The sequence below is a fragment of the Rhincodon typus genome, chromosome 15, assembly GCF_021869965.1.
Source record: "Rhincodon typus isolate 14 chromosome 15, sRhiTyp1.1, whole genome shotgun sequence".
Classification (NCBI taxonomy): domain Eukaryota; kingdom Metazoa; phylum Chordata; class Chondrichthyes; order Orectolobiformes; family Rhincodontidae; genus Rhincodon; species Rhincodon typus.
In genome coordinates, this window is record NC_063346.1 from 40,423,752 (window position 1) to 40,438,457 (window position 14,706).

Here is a 14,706-nt window from a genome sequence, read left to right on the forward strand (position 1 = left end):
TGTACTAGTTCTGATACCTCATCCTAATCTCCTGCCTTTCCCCCATATCCCTGCACACACTTCTATCCAAATAATCATCCAATGCCTTCTTGAATGTCTCAAGTGAACCTGCCTCCATCACATTTCTAGGTATTGCATTCCATCTCCTAACTACTTGCTGTGTGAAGATGTTTTGTTTTCACATCACCCTTTGTACATTACTTTAAAAATCTTGCTTCCCTTCTTGTTTCTCCTGTGTTCTCATGCACCTCTTTGAATCTATTATCACTTTACAATGGTTTCAGGAATCCCAATGAGGTTAGTCCTCCCACCTCATCTAAATGGTTTTTTTTTATCAGCGGACCAGAATGGTGAATGTGAGCACATGGTGTGCATCAGATGTTCCTATCCTACTTCAACAACCACCAATGTACAATTCCAGCAGAATTGGCACTAAATGAATATTTTCCGTTAGTATTCACACAGGAAAAAGACAATGTTGTCGAGGAGAATACTGAGATACAGGCTATTAGACTAGACGGAATTGAGGTTCATAAGGAGGAGGTGTTAGCAATTCCGGAAAGTGTGAAAATAGATAAGTCCCCTGGGCCGGATGGGATTTATCCCAGGATTCTCTGGGAAGCTAGGGAGGAGATTGCGGAGCCTTTGGCTTTGATCTTTATGTCGTCATTGTCTACAGGAATAGTGCCAGAAGACTGGAGGATAGCAAATGTTGTCCCCTTGTTCAAGAAGGGGAGTAGAGACAACCCTGGTAATTATAGACCAGTGAGCCTTACTTCGGTTGTGGGTAAATTGTTGGAAAGGATTATAAGAGATAGGATTTATAATCATCTAGAATGGAATAAGTTGATTAGGGATAGTCAACACGGTTTTGTGAAGGGTAGGTCGTGCCTCACAAACCTTATTGAGTTCTTTGAGAAGGTGACCAAACAGGTGGATGAGGGTAAAGCGGTTGATGTGGTGTATATGGATTTCAGTAAAGCGTTTGATAAGGTTCCCCATGGTAGGCCATTGCAGAAAATACGGAGGCATGGGATTGAGGGTGATTTAGCGGTTTGGATCAGAAATTGGCTAGCTGTAAGAAGACAGAGGGTGGTGGTTGATGGGAAATGTTTATCCTGGAGTTCAGTTACTAGTGGTGAACCTCAAGGATCTGTTTTGGGGCCACTGCTGTTTGTCATTTTTATAAATGACCTGGATGAGGGTGTAGAAGGATGTGTTAGTAAATTTGCGGATGACACTAAAATTGGTGGAGTTGTGGATAGTGCGGAAGGATGTTGCAGGTTACAGAGGGACATAGATAAGCTGCAGAGCTGGGCTGAGAGGTGGCAAATGGATTTAATGCGGAAAAGTGTGAGGTGATTCACTTTGGAAGGAGTAACAGGAATACAGAGTACTGGGCTAATGGTAAGATTCTTGGTAATGTGGATGAGCAGAGAGATTTCGGTGTCCATGTGCATCGATCCCTGAAAGTTGCCACCCAGGTTGTTAGCGTTGTTAAGAAGGCGTACGGTGTGTTAGGTTTTATTGGTAGAGGGATTGAGTTTCAGAGCCACGAGGTCATGTTGCAGCTGTTCAAAACTCTGGTGCGGCCGCACTTAGAGTATTGCGTACAGTTCTGGTCGCTGCATTATAGGAAGGATGTGGAAGCATTGGAAAGGTGCAGAGGAGATTTACCAGGATGTTGCCTGGTATGGAGGGAAGGTCTTACGAGGAAAGGCTGAGGGACTTGAGGCTGTTTTCGTTAGAGAGAAGAAGGTTAAGAGGTGACTTAATAGAGACATACAAGATGATCAGAGGATTAGATAGGGTGGACAGTGAGAGCCTTTTTCCTCAGATGGTGATGGCTAGCACGAGGGGACATAGCTTTAAATTGAGGGGTGATAGATATAGGACAGATGTCAGAGGTAGGTTCTTTACTCAGTAAGGGCGTGGAATGCCCTGCCTGCAACAGTAGTAGACTCGCCAATTTTAAAGGCATTTAAATGGTCATTGAATAAACATATGGATGATAATGGAATAGCGTAGGCTAGATGGGCTTCAGATTGGTTTCATAGGTCGGCGCTACATCGAGGGCTGAAGGGCCTGTACTGCGCTATAATGTTCTATGTTCTATGTAATTCCAGATAGTGATTGGGAAGTGGGATCCCAGACCCATTCCAGCAAGACTCACTAAATCAACACAAACTGCAATTTAAACCCAGGCCTTCCTGATTGGTACAACTTAGCTATTCGCTGCATAAGTTCTGGAGAAAACTCAGCTCATGATCACAGTTTATGTGAAACAATAGTGGCAATTTTCCAAATCTGCTACAGTCTTTCTAGAGAGAACATGAATTGTGGCCTTGAGTATACGCTCCTCAGAAATTTCCACCCAATACAATGACCAGGTAGAAAATAATAGGACAAAGACAGAATGCTGGAAAACTTAACAGATCTGGCAGCATCTGTGAATAGAGAAACAGAGTTAACATTTTGAGTCTGGTATGATTTCTCCTCAGAACTGCCAGTTTTGCTGATCTGCTGAGTGTCTCCAGTGTTCTTTGTTTTCTTTTCAGATTTTTGCATCCTCAGTATTTTGCCTTTCTTAGAAAGTCATTGGAGAGCACACCCTAAATTACAATGTATTCCTGCCCTGCAAGGTTCTGTAGTGGGTTTATGAATACCTCAACATATCCCAATTATGCTTGACACAGTTGAAAACTCCTCTTAATATTTTATTCTCCCGTGTTTGGTTGACTTCCTTTGCTTTTCTTTTTCTTTCTCGCTTTAGTTCTTTCTTTCTCCCTGCACCATAATCCTTCATATATACAGTCACACACATAGATATGAAGCTGGGGTGGACTAAATAATGGGGAAGGGGGGCGAGCTGCATAATCTCAGCAGGGGCTGTGAATCCTATTCCTGCTGGTGGGAAAACTCATCCCCATCAAATCAACAGCAGGGATGGGCTGCAAGGATTTGTCTATTGGTGGTTAGGCTCATTATTGAATAACTTAAAATCATTATCCTCACCATATCAGAATATAGTGGTGGTTTAAGGATTTTCCAGAATGCATATGGATTTCTTATACGTCCTGAAGACTGCCCAGCATTACCTTCTATGGTACTTAGTGCTCAATCTCAGGACTTAACGTCAGGAAGGTGAATGTCTGCTGAGATCCAAAGCCCCAGAATCCCCAAGTGAGTTCGTTTGCATCCTATCCATTTCTATTTACTCTTACCTGCTCCACCCACCACTCTCCAGGCAGGTCTCTCGTAAGATCTATACTACCAACAGCAGCCACTGTTCCTGATGGTGCTGTTGGCAATAAAGAGCTTCTGGTCTTCTGCCACCGTGACCCCAAATCCCAGGAAAGGCCTGACCCTGCCTAATGAAGTGTCTGAGAGGCACTTGCTTTGGTCAGGTCTCACCCACTGAAGTAACATAGCTTACCTACTGGTTCTCCAACCAGTGAATGCAATCCACACCATTGTGCTTATATCCGGTTCACAGACACCTAACTTTACAGACCAAGGTTTTGTCAACAGTGTGCCATGACCGATCGAACTGCGCATCGCTTATTTTCCTTTTAACTTTTCCTATGCCTTTATAATTAAAATTCCAAATGCCAGTGGTGTGTATGCAAAATATTTCTGATTTAGCAGCTGGGGAAGCTTCTCATTGATGAGGCACATCAGCTCACCATGCTGCATCTACAAGCAGCTTATTAAAGTGTCTCCTGGACAAAACAATGTGGTTCTACAATCACAACCACAACTTTCCTGTTCTGTTCTAATGCCATGAACATAAGACTTGGCAGTGTAAATTGGTGTTCTTCAGAATTAAATTTCAGTTCTAATTATTCAACATTGAATTATTGTCACTTTGTTAATGTGTGCATCATTGTATTTATTGAATCAAGCTTAGTCAGGGACCTAAATGTATTGCCACCCCTCCTCATGGTTGCCACACATTGATGGTTGCAGGGAATTTGGGACAATTTCTCATTGGGGAAAGAAACAATACTATATTTTTGCTTTTATTTTTTATTCAAAGTTTACATTCATGTCCTGTACTCGCCATTCTGTAGAATATGGATGCAGCTGGCCCTCTCTTCCATGCATTGTAATGAAAATTGTCTGAGAGGAACTCAGCAGGGTTAATTGCACTGTTGTAAATGAATTCAAAGCCTTGTAAAGACTCTTCCACCTAACACCCTTAGGTGGACACACAGTCAGACAGTCACTGCCTTTCAGGCCCATAATTTTCTTCCCTTGTCTCATTATCCCCACTAAACCTCTCCACTGCATCCAGGATGCCAGGGCCTTCCCATTTCATTACTCCATGCCCTCACGCAGGCTTCTGTCCTTCCTAGTTCCCTCTTCCAATCCTCCATTTCCCTGACCCCACACTAAAATTTCAGAGTTAACCTTGCCATCTCAAGCATCTATGCAAGAGTGCATTCACCTGCACCTCTCCCTTGTGTTGTAAATCTAACAGCTGATCTTATTCACAACTGCACTAAGCTGACAGATGCAAGCCAAATTGACATGATTGTGCATCCGGTGATTCATGTGCACCACTGATTTTGTCTTGAAGGTAGGATGAAAACTGATTCATGTTAAGGAGAATTCATGGCATGTCAATGTACTACAAATATAAACAGGCTGTCATAAGGCTTGACATGATACAAAACACGCCACTGTCTATATCACTGCATCTCAACCTGTTGGAAAATTGTGTCATATCCAATTAATGCATCCCACATGCCACATTTTCTACTCTTGTGGGCTCCATAAAATTCCCCCTCCCCTCCCCCATAATTTCATGGCCTATAAATTAGGGGATTAGATTCCAGCTCACCAACCAAGGGATTTTTGAATGTCGGTAATAGATGTGAAAGTGTGACTCATATTCACACTCAAACTTCATCTCTTTATTGTGGGAATGTAGTTAGCCACAGTTTGATACTTGCCCTGACTACACATTCAAGAACAGGTACTGTAATCTGTAAGCAAGGTCCTCCTACAAAGCAGTAAAGTACAAGAGGAATTTAATTGCACATGCCTTGCAGCAACAGGTATGTTGTTGTTGGGATGGAAGTCCCTGTTTGCCCCCAAGTTCAACTAAATTCTGCATTGGTCAGCCAATATCAATGAAGTTGTTATTATTGTTAGTAAAAATAAACAGTTTCAGCATGCACCCTTAAACAATTTTGCTGTCTTATTCAAACACTGTTCCACATCATGAGATCTGGATGGCGTGACTTTCACCTCACTTATGTGGGTCAGATGTTATGATTTCATTTTGTTTTTTGTCCAGTCATTCAGGGCTACTGATGCCAGAAAATACCCACAGACCACACAGGTTGCTGATGAAAAGCTCAGGACCAACTTGCTGTTGTATTCTAGTTCCAAATCTTTCTTTGGCTAATGGCGTCATATATAAATTTCTAGTCACTTTGACAAGGCTTTTTAGTGTCCTTTACAACACTATATTTCACATCAGATATATTTAAAAATATAAAATTAAGACATTACACTTTTCAGATTTCAGAATAAGTTGTCATAGTTGTGGACATAAGTAAAGTTGTGGGTCACATTCCTCCTAATTATGTATTAAGTCGTGCCACATAATATGCCAGTGGACAGCCAATGCCTGTTGCATGGGTCCATGGAATAACCTGTGAAGGCTGACAATTTAAGCATATAAGGCACATGCAACAGGACCTTCCGGTTCTTAGCTAAAGGGCCACATTGAAGGGAATGTTACAGCTTTGAATCAATTGTTAAAACCTTGGAGGTCTGTGTACAATTATTTATAATAGCATTGCTCTGTTGGATAAAAGAAAATCTGACAATAATAATGAATGGTCTTTTTGATCTCATCAATTAGAATGAAAGTGGAGCTTTTCTTTAAAGTGACTGACTTCCTGTTAATGCTTAGAAGTATTTTGGATTGTATTGCTGATTTCCTTCCAATCTTCCTATGTAACAGTTTTGGGGACGTGTTAGCCAAATAATTCTTAAATGATAACAATCTGGCCGTTTCTTTCTACATTTGGAATAACTGAGGGTTTTATTTTTGAGTTCTGGTGGTAAAAACATATGCTCACCAACTCCCTTAATGTTGGTTGTCTGCATTCAAAGGATTACCACTTGTCTTTTAGTATTACTACATGAGGAAATAATTTTCCTTGCAATGGGGGGCCCAATTTAACTGAGATGCTCACTTCTCTTCCAAATCCACAAGAATTTCAATCTGATAATTGTCTGTGTATTTGCATTCTGTTTTGTGTAGAAACAGTGGTACATATCAACAGAATCAATGGAACTAATGCTCCTGGTAGCAATATGGAACACCTGATTTACGTTGCTGATGTAATAATTTATGAAATGCTGGTGGTATCATTTCATAGTTTAACTGTTTCCTTACTTTTGGAAATGGTGGACTACACTTATGGAGGTGTCTCACTGCTGGAGTTGCACTTAAAAAATGGCCAATCATTGGCTTGAAGGATTAGTATTAATGAGTATTATACACAACTTTTAAAAACACGATGGCAACAATGTCCGGTAAGTGGGTTCTGGGGGCACTGGGGCCAGTCACATGACTGAAAGCAGGAGGTGCCATTGCTGTGAGTGGGTAGCCATTGGCACCCAGAAGCTGCTCTGGACCAAAGATTACCTCCATCCCCTCCAAAACCCATTGATACACTGTCAAGGGACAGCAGTGCAGGCAATGGTCATGGTCCCATTTCTGAATACTGACTTAGATAACTGATGCAATTGCACATATTTGCATATTAAGCGGGGGTGGCATTTGGCTTGAGTGCAAAGGCCTACTGTAATCACTGACTGTATAAACTCTCACATAAAGGATAGCTGATTGAATGTGGCATCAATGAGCTTTTCAGAAGAAACCTGTAAAAGGGAAAAAGTACTCAAAATAGTTCATTGGGTTGTAGAAGAGTTTCCTTTCTGTGGGCCTAACTACCATCCACATAAAATACCTGCATTGTGAAGTTCCTTCATAAATTAGCTCTTCAGTTATTGTGAAAGACTGCCTGATGAAAGAAACAGTTCTCATTGGCAATAGCTCAGGTGACATACTCACTAACTTTACTGCAGAGTCTGGGATATTCATTGCTGTCTGTGAACAATAGTGTAAAGGCAGCTGGTATTTCTTTTAAAAAGGGCTAATATTAGTGAGTATTATTCAGATTGCACATGGACCGTGGTGGTTCAAAGGGCAACTCATCACCACCTTCTTAAGGGCAAATAGGAAATGCTGATGGAGCCACTGATGCCCACATCCCACATGTGAATAAAAGTTTTACAACTTTTACAAACTACTTCAACATCTCACTTGTAATCATTTCTTCAGTAGAGGCCTCACACTGAGCAGGAATGTAGCACAATGTTTACTGTATTTTACAGTAATATTAGACAAAGGTGCAATATTATCATTTCTGATTATATTGTGCAAAGGTGCTTTAATCAACCATTTACATTTTTAAAATATTCAATTTCAAAACATTTTATTATAGTTCCAGAAATTTTTTGTGGTGTGTATTAAAAACTGTGATAATGCATTATGTTAACCTGTAGGACCAGAAAGATTAATCAGGAAACTAAATAGCCCACTTACTTTATGATACTCTATTTATCTAAAATGTTGGGAAAAGATTCTCCTTGTAGGTTTTCTCACATTTTAGAATTTCTGGATATGCAGGGAGTTAGAATGTGCAGTATATTGTTTATAATTTTGCATTCATTCACTATATTTTTTTCCTGAGGCCATCTTCCTCTCTATCTACCATAAAATTGGACAGATAGGCTTTGGACTTTTCCAGCTAAGCCAAGTCTGCTCTGAGTTCTGACAACAAAGAATGCAGTAGCTGCAAGGTAGAATCATAGAATCCCTACAGTGTGGAAGCAGGCCATTCAGCTTATTGAGTCCACACCAATTCACCGAGGAGCATCCCACCCAGACTCACACCTCCCCCCCACCCTATCCTCGTCACCCACATTTCCCACAGCTAATCCACCTAACCTATACATCTGTGGCCATGATGGGCAGGTTAGCATGGCCAATCCACCTAGCCTGCACATCTTTGGACTGTGGGAGGAAACCGGAGCACCCGGAGGAAAGCCACACAGATATGGGGAGAATGTGCAAACTCCACACAAACAGTCGCCCGAGGGTGGCATTGAACTTGGATCCCTGGCACTGTGAGGCAGCAGTGCTAACCACTGAGCCATAACTGCCACCCCTTGGCAGACAACAACATTTGTCTACCAAGAAAACTCACCACATACAAGACTGGAAGATTGTCTACCTAGATAATGTATTGCACAATTGTCCATTCTAAAACAAAAAATGCTGGAAATAATTGACAGGCCGAGGAAATCTACTGAGAAAACGACTCTGCTGCTCTCTCTACAGATCCACTCCGTAACATTGAAAATTTCCTGCACTTCTGCTTTTGTTTTATTTGGTCAGTGGGCATGGTGTTGTTAGCGGTAAGATTTATCCACATACATCAGTAAGCTATGTATTTGTACATTGCTGGTTAACAGTCTTTCCACCCTACTTAAGACTTTCAAAGCAACAAACCAATAATAAAGACAATTCACTGCAATATAAGGATTACACATGCCTGTGGTCAGGGATTATTCCAATGGCATCATTTTGTACGTCAACAAATTAATATTGAATGGATGTCATTTCAAAGGCTCACATAGATAGTAATCCATTATTGAGACCACTAAAGCGGATGGTTCAAACTTTATGCAAACTCCCATTGTTGCATTTATGCATCAAATCTACTTTAGAGTTGAATTGTAATAAGTTGTTTTATAAATTGATTCCATCTTCTTTCCATTAGCAGACTTCAGTGTTCTCAAATCTGTGGAGAGAACTCATTTTCCAGAGTTTTAATCATTCAATAAATAAATGCCTATTTTGTTAAATTAAGTGACTCATAATCAGTGAAGCAAAAATTCAATGTATAATGTCAAATTAAAATTTTAATAAATTACATCCCTCTTTCTCAATTTAAGTACGCTTACAAGAAAGAAGGAACTGTTTTCAAATACAGAAAAGTGTCTCATAGGCATTTTAGAAACCATTGCCTCCAAAAAGCAAGCAAATTTGCCTCCAGCATTCCTCACTTACGTTCTCTTCGAAATCTCATCTTAATGCATAAATATCAATTGTCTTCAATCAATTTCAATTTTTAAGTCTTCTTTGATTATTATTTTTAACCAATATAAGTGTTCCAAGCTTACTTCGTGCAAAACACAAGTCATTTCAATTTATATGAATCTAATAGACCTTGATCTGCTATAAATATCCACATATAAGGATTCTTTAAACATGTATAAAATACTCTCAGTAAAAAGCATTGATTGGTGCCTACAACTATGTCTTATATTTAATTTATAAGCTGTGCGTGCATCAAAGGAAAGCAGAACTGAAACTTAATGTGCATAAAATAGGTATTAGCATTTTAAAGAGGCAGATTAACACATTAATCCAGGCTTTGGTATGCAATTTTCATACTCTGCCACAACTAAAAACTTCACAGTGTGAAACTCTTAATGAAGCTAATTGTTGGGTTTTATATTTACTTAGTTAAGTGATAATGGCCAATATAAAAACTTTACTTCTGATTATTATTCAGAGGCTTACAAGCGAATAGTATGCTAAAAATACTTTATTAAAAATTTAATATCCATCTTGCATACATATGTAGAAAAAAAATTCAAAAATGCAAATGATGAAGATCATTCAATCACACAGTTATTAATTATTAACAAAGCCCTGTGTAAGGTTGAGTGTTCAACTAAATTAAATAAAATTCAGAGAAACAAATTCCATGGAATGAATGAAGAATAAAGAAAACAAAAGATGAAAGTGAAGAAAATCAAACAACCACTGTTAATCGTAATTACGGTGCACAGAAATGGAAATAAACACATTTTAGTGTCTTAAGAAAATGTTATCCATATCGAAACATCCAGTCCTGTGCGATTTTCCAGTTGTCTTTATTTGTTCTCCTCATAGACTGAAAGCAGTGCCTCCAATGCCTCCACCGTCACTTTTAATTTCCCAATCACCAACATGCTGTCCTGTGAATCAACAACTGCAAAGAAACCAAAATGTCATGTCCTAAATGATTCATTGTAGAGTGCATTGAGTACTATTTGATTCAGTTAGTTTGTTTAATGAACTGAGTTTTAAATAAGATTGCAAGACATTAACTATGTTAGCAGTTTGCAGAAGGTTCACTCAGCTGATACCTGAGATTTGGGGTGGGGGCTGTGGGAGTTATCTCATGAAGAAAAGTTGGGCAGGGTGGGCTGATAACCATTGGATTTTCAAAGAATGAAAGCTGTTTTCACTAAAACACACAAGATCCTGAGGGGTCTTGACAGTGTGGACGGTGAAAGGTTGTTTCCCCTTGTTGGAAAGGCTAGAGCTGGGAGAGACAGTTTAAAATTAAGGCATCTCCCATTTGAGGTGGAGATAGGGTGAATTTCTTTTCTTTCAGTATAGTCATGAGTCTTTGGAACTCTCTTCCCCAGAGAATAGTGGAAGCAGTTGTCCTGAATATTTTTAATGCAGAGCTTGATAGATTCTTGACTAACAAGGGAGCTGGAAAGGTATTGGGAGTAGGAAGGAGAATGGAGTCAGGCCACCAGCAGATCAGTCATTATCTTATTAAATGGTGGAACAGGCTTGAGCAGCCTACTCCTGCTCTTAATTCATATATTTCTACTTGCACATACATTCAAAAATTAATAGCTTTAATTTCTATCTACACCATTTGTTCAGTAAATTAGTTTGGTGCTCACTAGTATGGAGGATGCAACAAGAATTCATCGTTCACATTTTGTACTTCTGTCAGCATGAAGTCTCAGAAACACAAAATAAACATGTCAGTAGTCTCTCTCAATCAATAAATATCCCAACAAACTAGGCAATCTAAAGAGACAAACTAAATATATATACATGACAGGTGACAAAAGAAGAGAAGGTAACATCATGTTCTTCTGACATCATATGGCACCAGTGTTCCAAGTGTTATCTATTCATTTCATCATTTTGTTCTGTTTTTATTTTTCTCCGCTGCTTGTTCCTCCAACTATGGTTAGGAAGAGGCATGAACAGTGGCACTCTGAAAGTTGGTGAAAAAGGGAAGAAATGCACTTATATTGCGCATTTTACAACTCTGGGTTATCCCAAAGCACTTGTCAGTAGGTACTTCACTAGCTGTCATGCGGTCCCTATTATAATGTGGAAACGTAGCAGCCAATTGATGCATATCAAAGTCCCATAAATATCAATGAGATAAATGACTAGACAATTTGTTTTAGGTTGAGGAATATGTTTTGTCCTTGGTTACTATGAAAATTGAGAAGGATATCTACAAAACCACAGAGCTATAGCAGAACTGCGTGAATAACTAAGCAAAGTGAATGCTAAACAGAACAAAGTGGGTTTTTCAGGAGATTGGCAATTAGGTCTAGAGGGGCAAGTTACTCAGTAATTTAAACCAGTCATTTTCCAAGTGGCAGCCAGTGACTAGTGGGATACTGCAGGGAATTAGTACTTGGTTCCCAACTATTCACAATATACATTGATGATTTTGATGTGAGGGGGTGAAATGTGAAGAGGATGTAGAGATGCTCAATGTGATTTGGACAAGTTGAATAAGTGGGCAAATATAAGGCAGATCAATTATAATGTGGATAAATGTGAGGTTATCCACCCACTTGGGCAGCAAAAACAGGAAGGTAGAATATTATTTGAATGGCAATAGATTGGGAAAGGGAGAGGTGCAATGAGACCTGGGTGGCCTTGTAAACCACTCACTGAAAGTAAGCAGGTGTAGCAGGCAGTGAGAAAGGAAAATGATGTGTTGGCCTTCATAGAGGGAAGATTTGAGTACGTGAGCAGGGATATCTTGTTGCAATTGTACAGGGCCCTCGTGAGACCACAACTGGAGAATTGTATACAGTTTTTGTCTCCTTATTTGAGGAATAATATTCCGGTATGAAGGAAGTGCAATGAAGGTTTACCAGACTGGTTTCTGGGTTGGCAGGATTGATGAATGAAGAGACACCGGATCAATTAGGACTATATTCACCGGGTTTAAGAATGAGGGGAACTACTATTGAAACCATAAGACCATAAAAAAAATAGGAACAGGAAATAGACCATTCAGCCCCTCGAGCCTGATCTGGTATTCATGGTTGATCGGACATTCCTCATATCCACTTTCCTTCCCTTTCCCTGTTACCCTCGATTCCCCTACTGATCAAGCATCCATTTGTGTCAGTCTTATATAAACATAAACAGTCTTCCCCCACAGCATTCTGTGGTAAGGAGTACCAAAGACATAATACCCTCTGAGAGAAGAAATTCCTCCTCATTTCAGTTTTAAATTGGCACCTCCATATTCTGAAACTAGACCTTCTGGTCCAGACTTTCTCATGGGGGTAAACATCCTCTCAACATTGACACTATCAAGCCCCTTAAGAATCCTATATGTTTCAATGAGATCACCTCACATTCTCCTCAAGTCCAGTGAGAAAAATCCCAACTTGTTCTTTGCTCATATGACAATCCTTCCATACTAGGTGTCTTCCTAGTGAACCTTCTATGAACTGCCTCCAATAAAATAACCTTTCCTTAAATAAGGGGACCAAAACTGCTCACAGTACTCCAGATGTGCTCTTACTAGACCCTTGTACAGCTGCAGTAAGACATCCCCATCTTATACTCTAATACCCTTCAAATAAACAGCCAACATTCTATTAGCCTTCCTGATTAACTGTGGCATCTGTGTGGTAGCTTACTGTGTCTTGTGCACATGTTCCACAAGTGCCTTTATGTTGCAGCTTTCTCTCCATTTATATGAAATTCTGCTCTTTTGTTCTCTCTTCCAAAATGAACGTCTTCCCATTTTCCCACATTATACTTCATTTGCCAACTTTTTGCCACTTACTTAACCTAACGATATCTCTCCATAAGCTGTTTGTAGTCCTCGCACAACCTGCCTTTCCATCTATTTTGGTGTCATCTACAAATGTGGCTACAGTACACTCACTTCCTTCAAGTTAGTAATATATATTGTAAAATGCTGCAGTCCCAGCACTGATCCCTGTGAAATCCCAATAGGTCATGGTTCACCAACTTGAAAAAGAAGCCATTATCCCCACTCACTGTTTCCTGCCCATGAATCAATTCTTTATCGATGCCAACATATTATGTCCAACACCATGAACTCTTAACTTATGACTTAACCTTTTGTGAGATACTTGTCAAACACTTTCTGTTAGTCCAAAAGTAACGCATCCAGTGGTTCCCCTCTATACACTCTGGTTGAGATTTCCTTGAAAAACTAATAAATTAGTCAGATCGATTTCTCTTTGATGAAGCCATGCCAACTACTCGATTAGATTATGATTTTCTAAATTTCTGCTATTACTTCTTTAACACAGCAAATGTTATTTTAACCAGCACCTTATGAAGTCTCGATAAACTGGCAAAAATTATATATAGTCAGTTCTGATATAACGGGATAGTTCAGTTCTTGTGGGAAGAAAATCAGGCAATAGCCACGCCATTTAAACTAATGGGGCCAGAATTGTGTTTTGGCAATACAGATAAGAAATGTTCACATTCTACAAATAGCAGTCTAAATTCTTCAATCGTGTTAAAGCCAATTCGCGGTGAAGCACACATTATAGCAAAACCAACTGTACCTGAAATACCGGATGTTTACTGTATTATTGCAGTCTCTGCAATGTCCAAGTAGTCAATTGAGGGTGCAAGTGAGACAGCTCTCTGCCGTTCAGTTTTACTTAAGGCTAAGTTGCATTAAGGCAAAGTATTAAGAGTGATGTGTATACCCTTTGCATTACGTTTCTATTACTTGGTGTGTGTTTTTATATTGATTATGTGGATCTCTTGATAAACCAGTATGCTCCCGGTCCCATGGGTGCCAGTTAATAAAACGTTTGCTGTAATTGATTCCAATGTTTCCCAATAATATATTTTAGGCTAATTGGTCTACAGTTATTTGCTTTTTGTCTCTCTCTCTCTCTCTCTCTCTATCTTTGAACAGAGGTGTAATTTTCCAATCCTCTGGTACTTCTCCAGAATCCAAGAATTTTTGGAAAATTCCAACCAACGCATCCACTATCTCTGTATCTACCTGTTTTCAGAGCCTAGGATGCAAGCTATCAAGGCCAGGAGACTTATCATCCTTTAGCACCCCCTCCCTCATTAATTTATCTGATACTATTTCTCTGGTGATGGTGATCCTTAATTTCTCCTCCTTATTCTTTAGTATTGATGGAATGTTCAAAGTATCTTCCACTGTAAAGATTGATGCAAAATATTTGTCTAACCCCTCTGTTCCTCAAAATCATCTCCCCAGATTAATCTTTTAAGGGGCCTATGTCCACGCTCTCTTTTCTATTTTATAATTTAGAGAAGCTCTTATTGTCAGTTTTTTGATATTCCTCACTAGTTTGCCCTCTATCTTCTCTGTCTTCTTCTTACATCTCCTTTGCTGGATTCTGAATTTATTCCAGTCTTTAAGGGTGTGAGAGATAACACAGTGTGGAGCTGGAGGAACACAGCAGGTCAGGCAGCATCCGAGGAGCAGGAAAGTTGACGTTTCAGGTCGGGACCCTTCTTCAGAA

The 14,706-nt window shown here is 39.6% G+C and overlaps 1 protein-coding gene across 2 annotated transcripts in view; it reads right to left on the minus strand.

The window, feature by feature from the left end:
- Positions 1-9,791: 9,791 nt before the first annotated feature.
- Positions 9,792-14,706, minus strand: part of rpgrip1l (RPGRIP1 like) — a 177,721-nt gene continuing 172,806 nt past the window's right edge. For both annotated transcript variants that reach the window (XM_048605887.1, XM_048605888.1), the window contains one exon: positions 9,792-10,133. In XM_048605887.1, the coding sequence (XP_048461844.1) occupies positions 10,036-10,133 (98 nt within the window). In that variant the 3' untranslated portion in view covers positions 9,792-10,035. The remainder of the gene's footprint in view (positions 10,134-14,706) is intronic.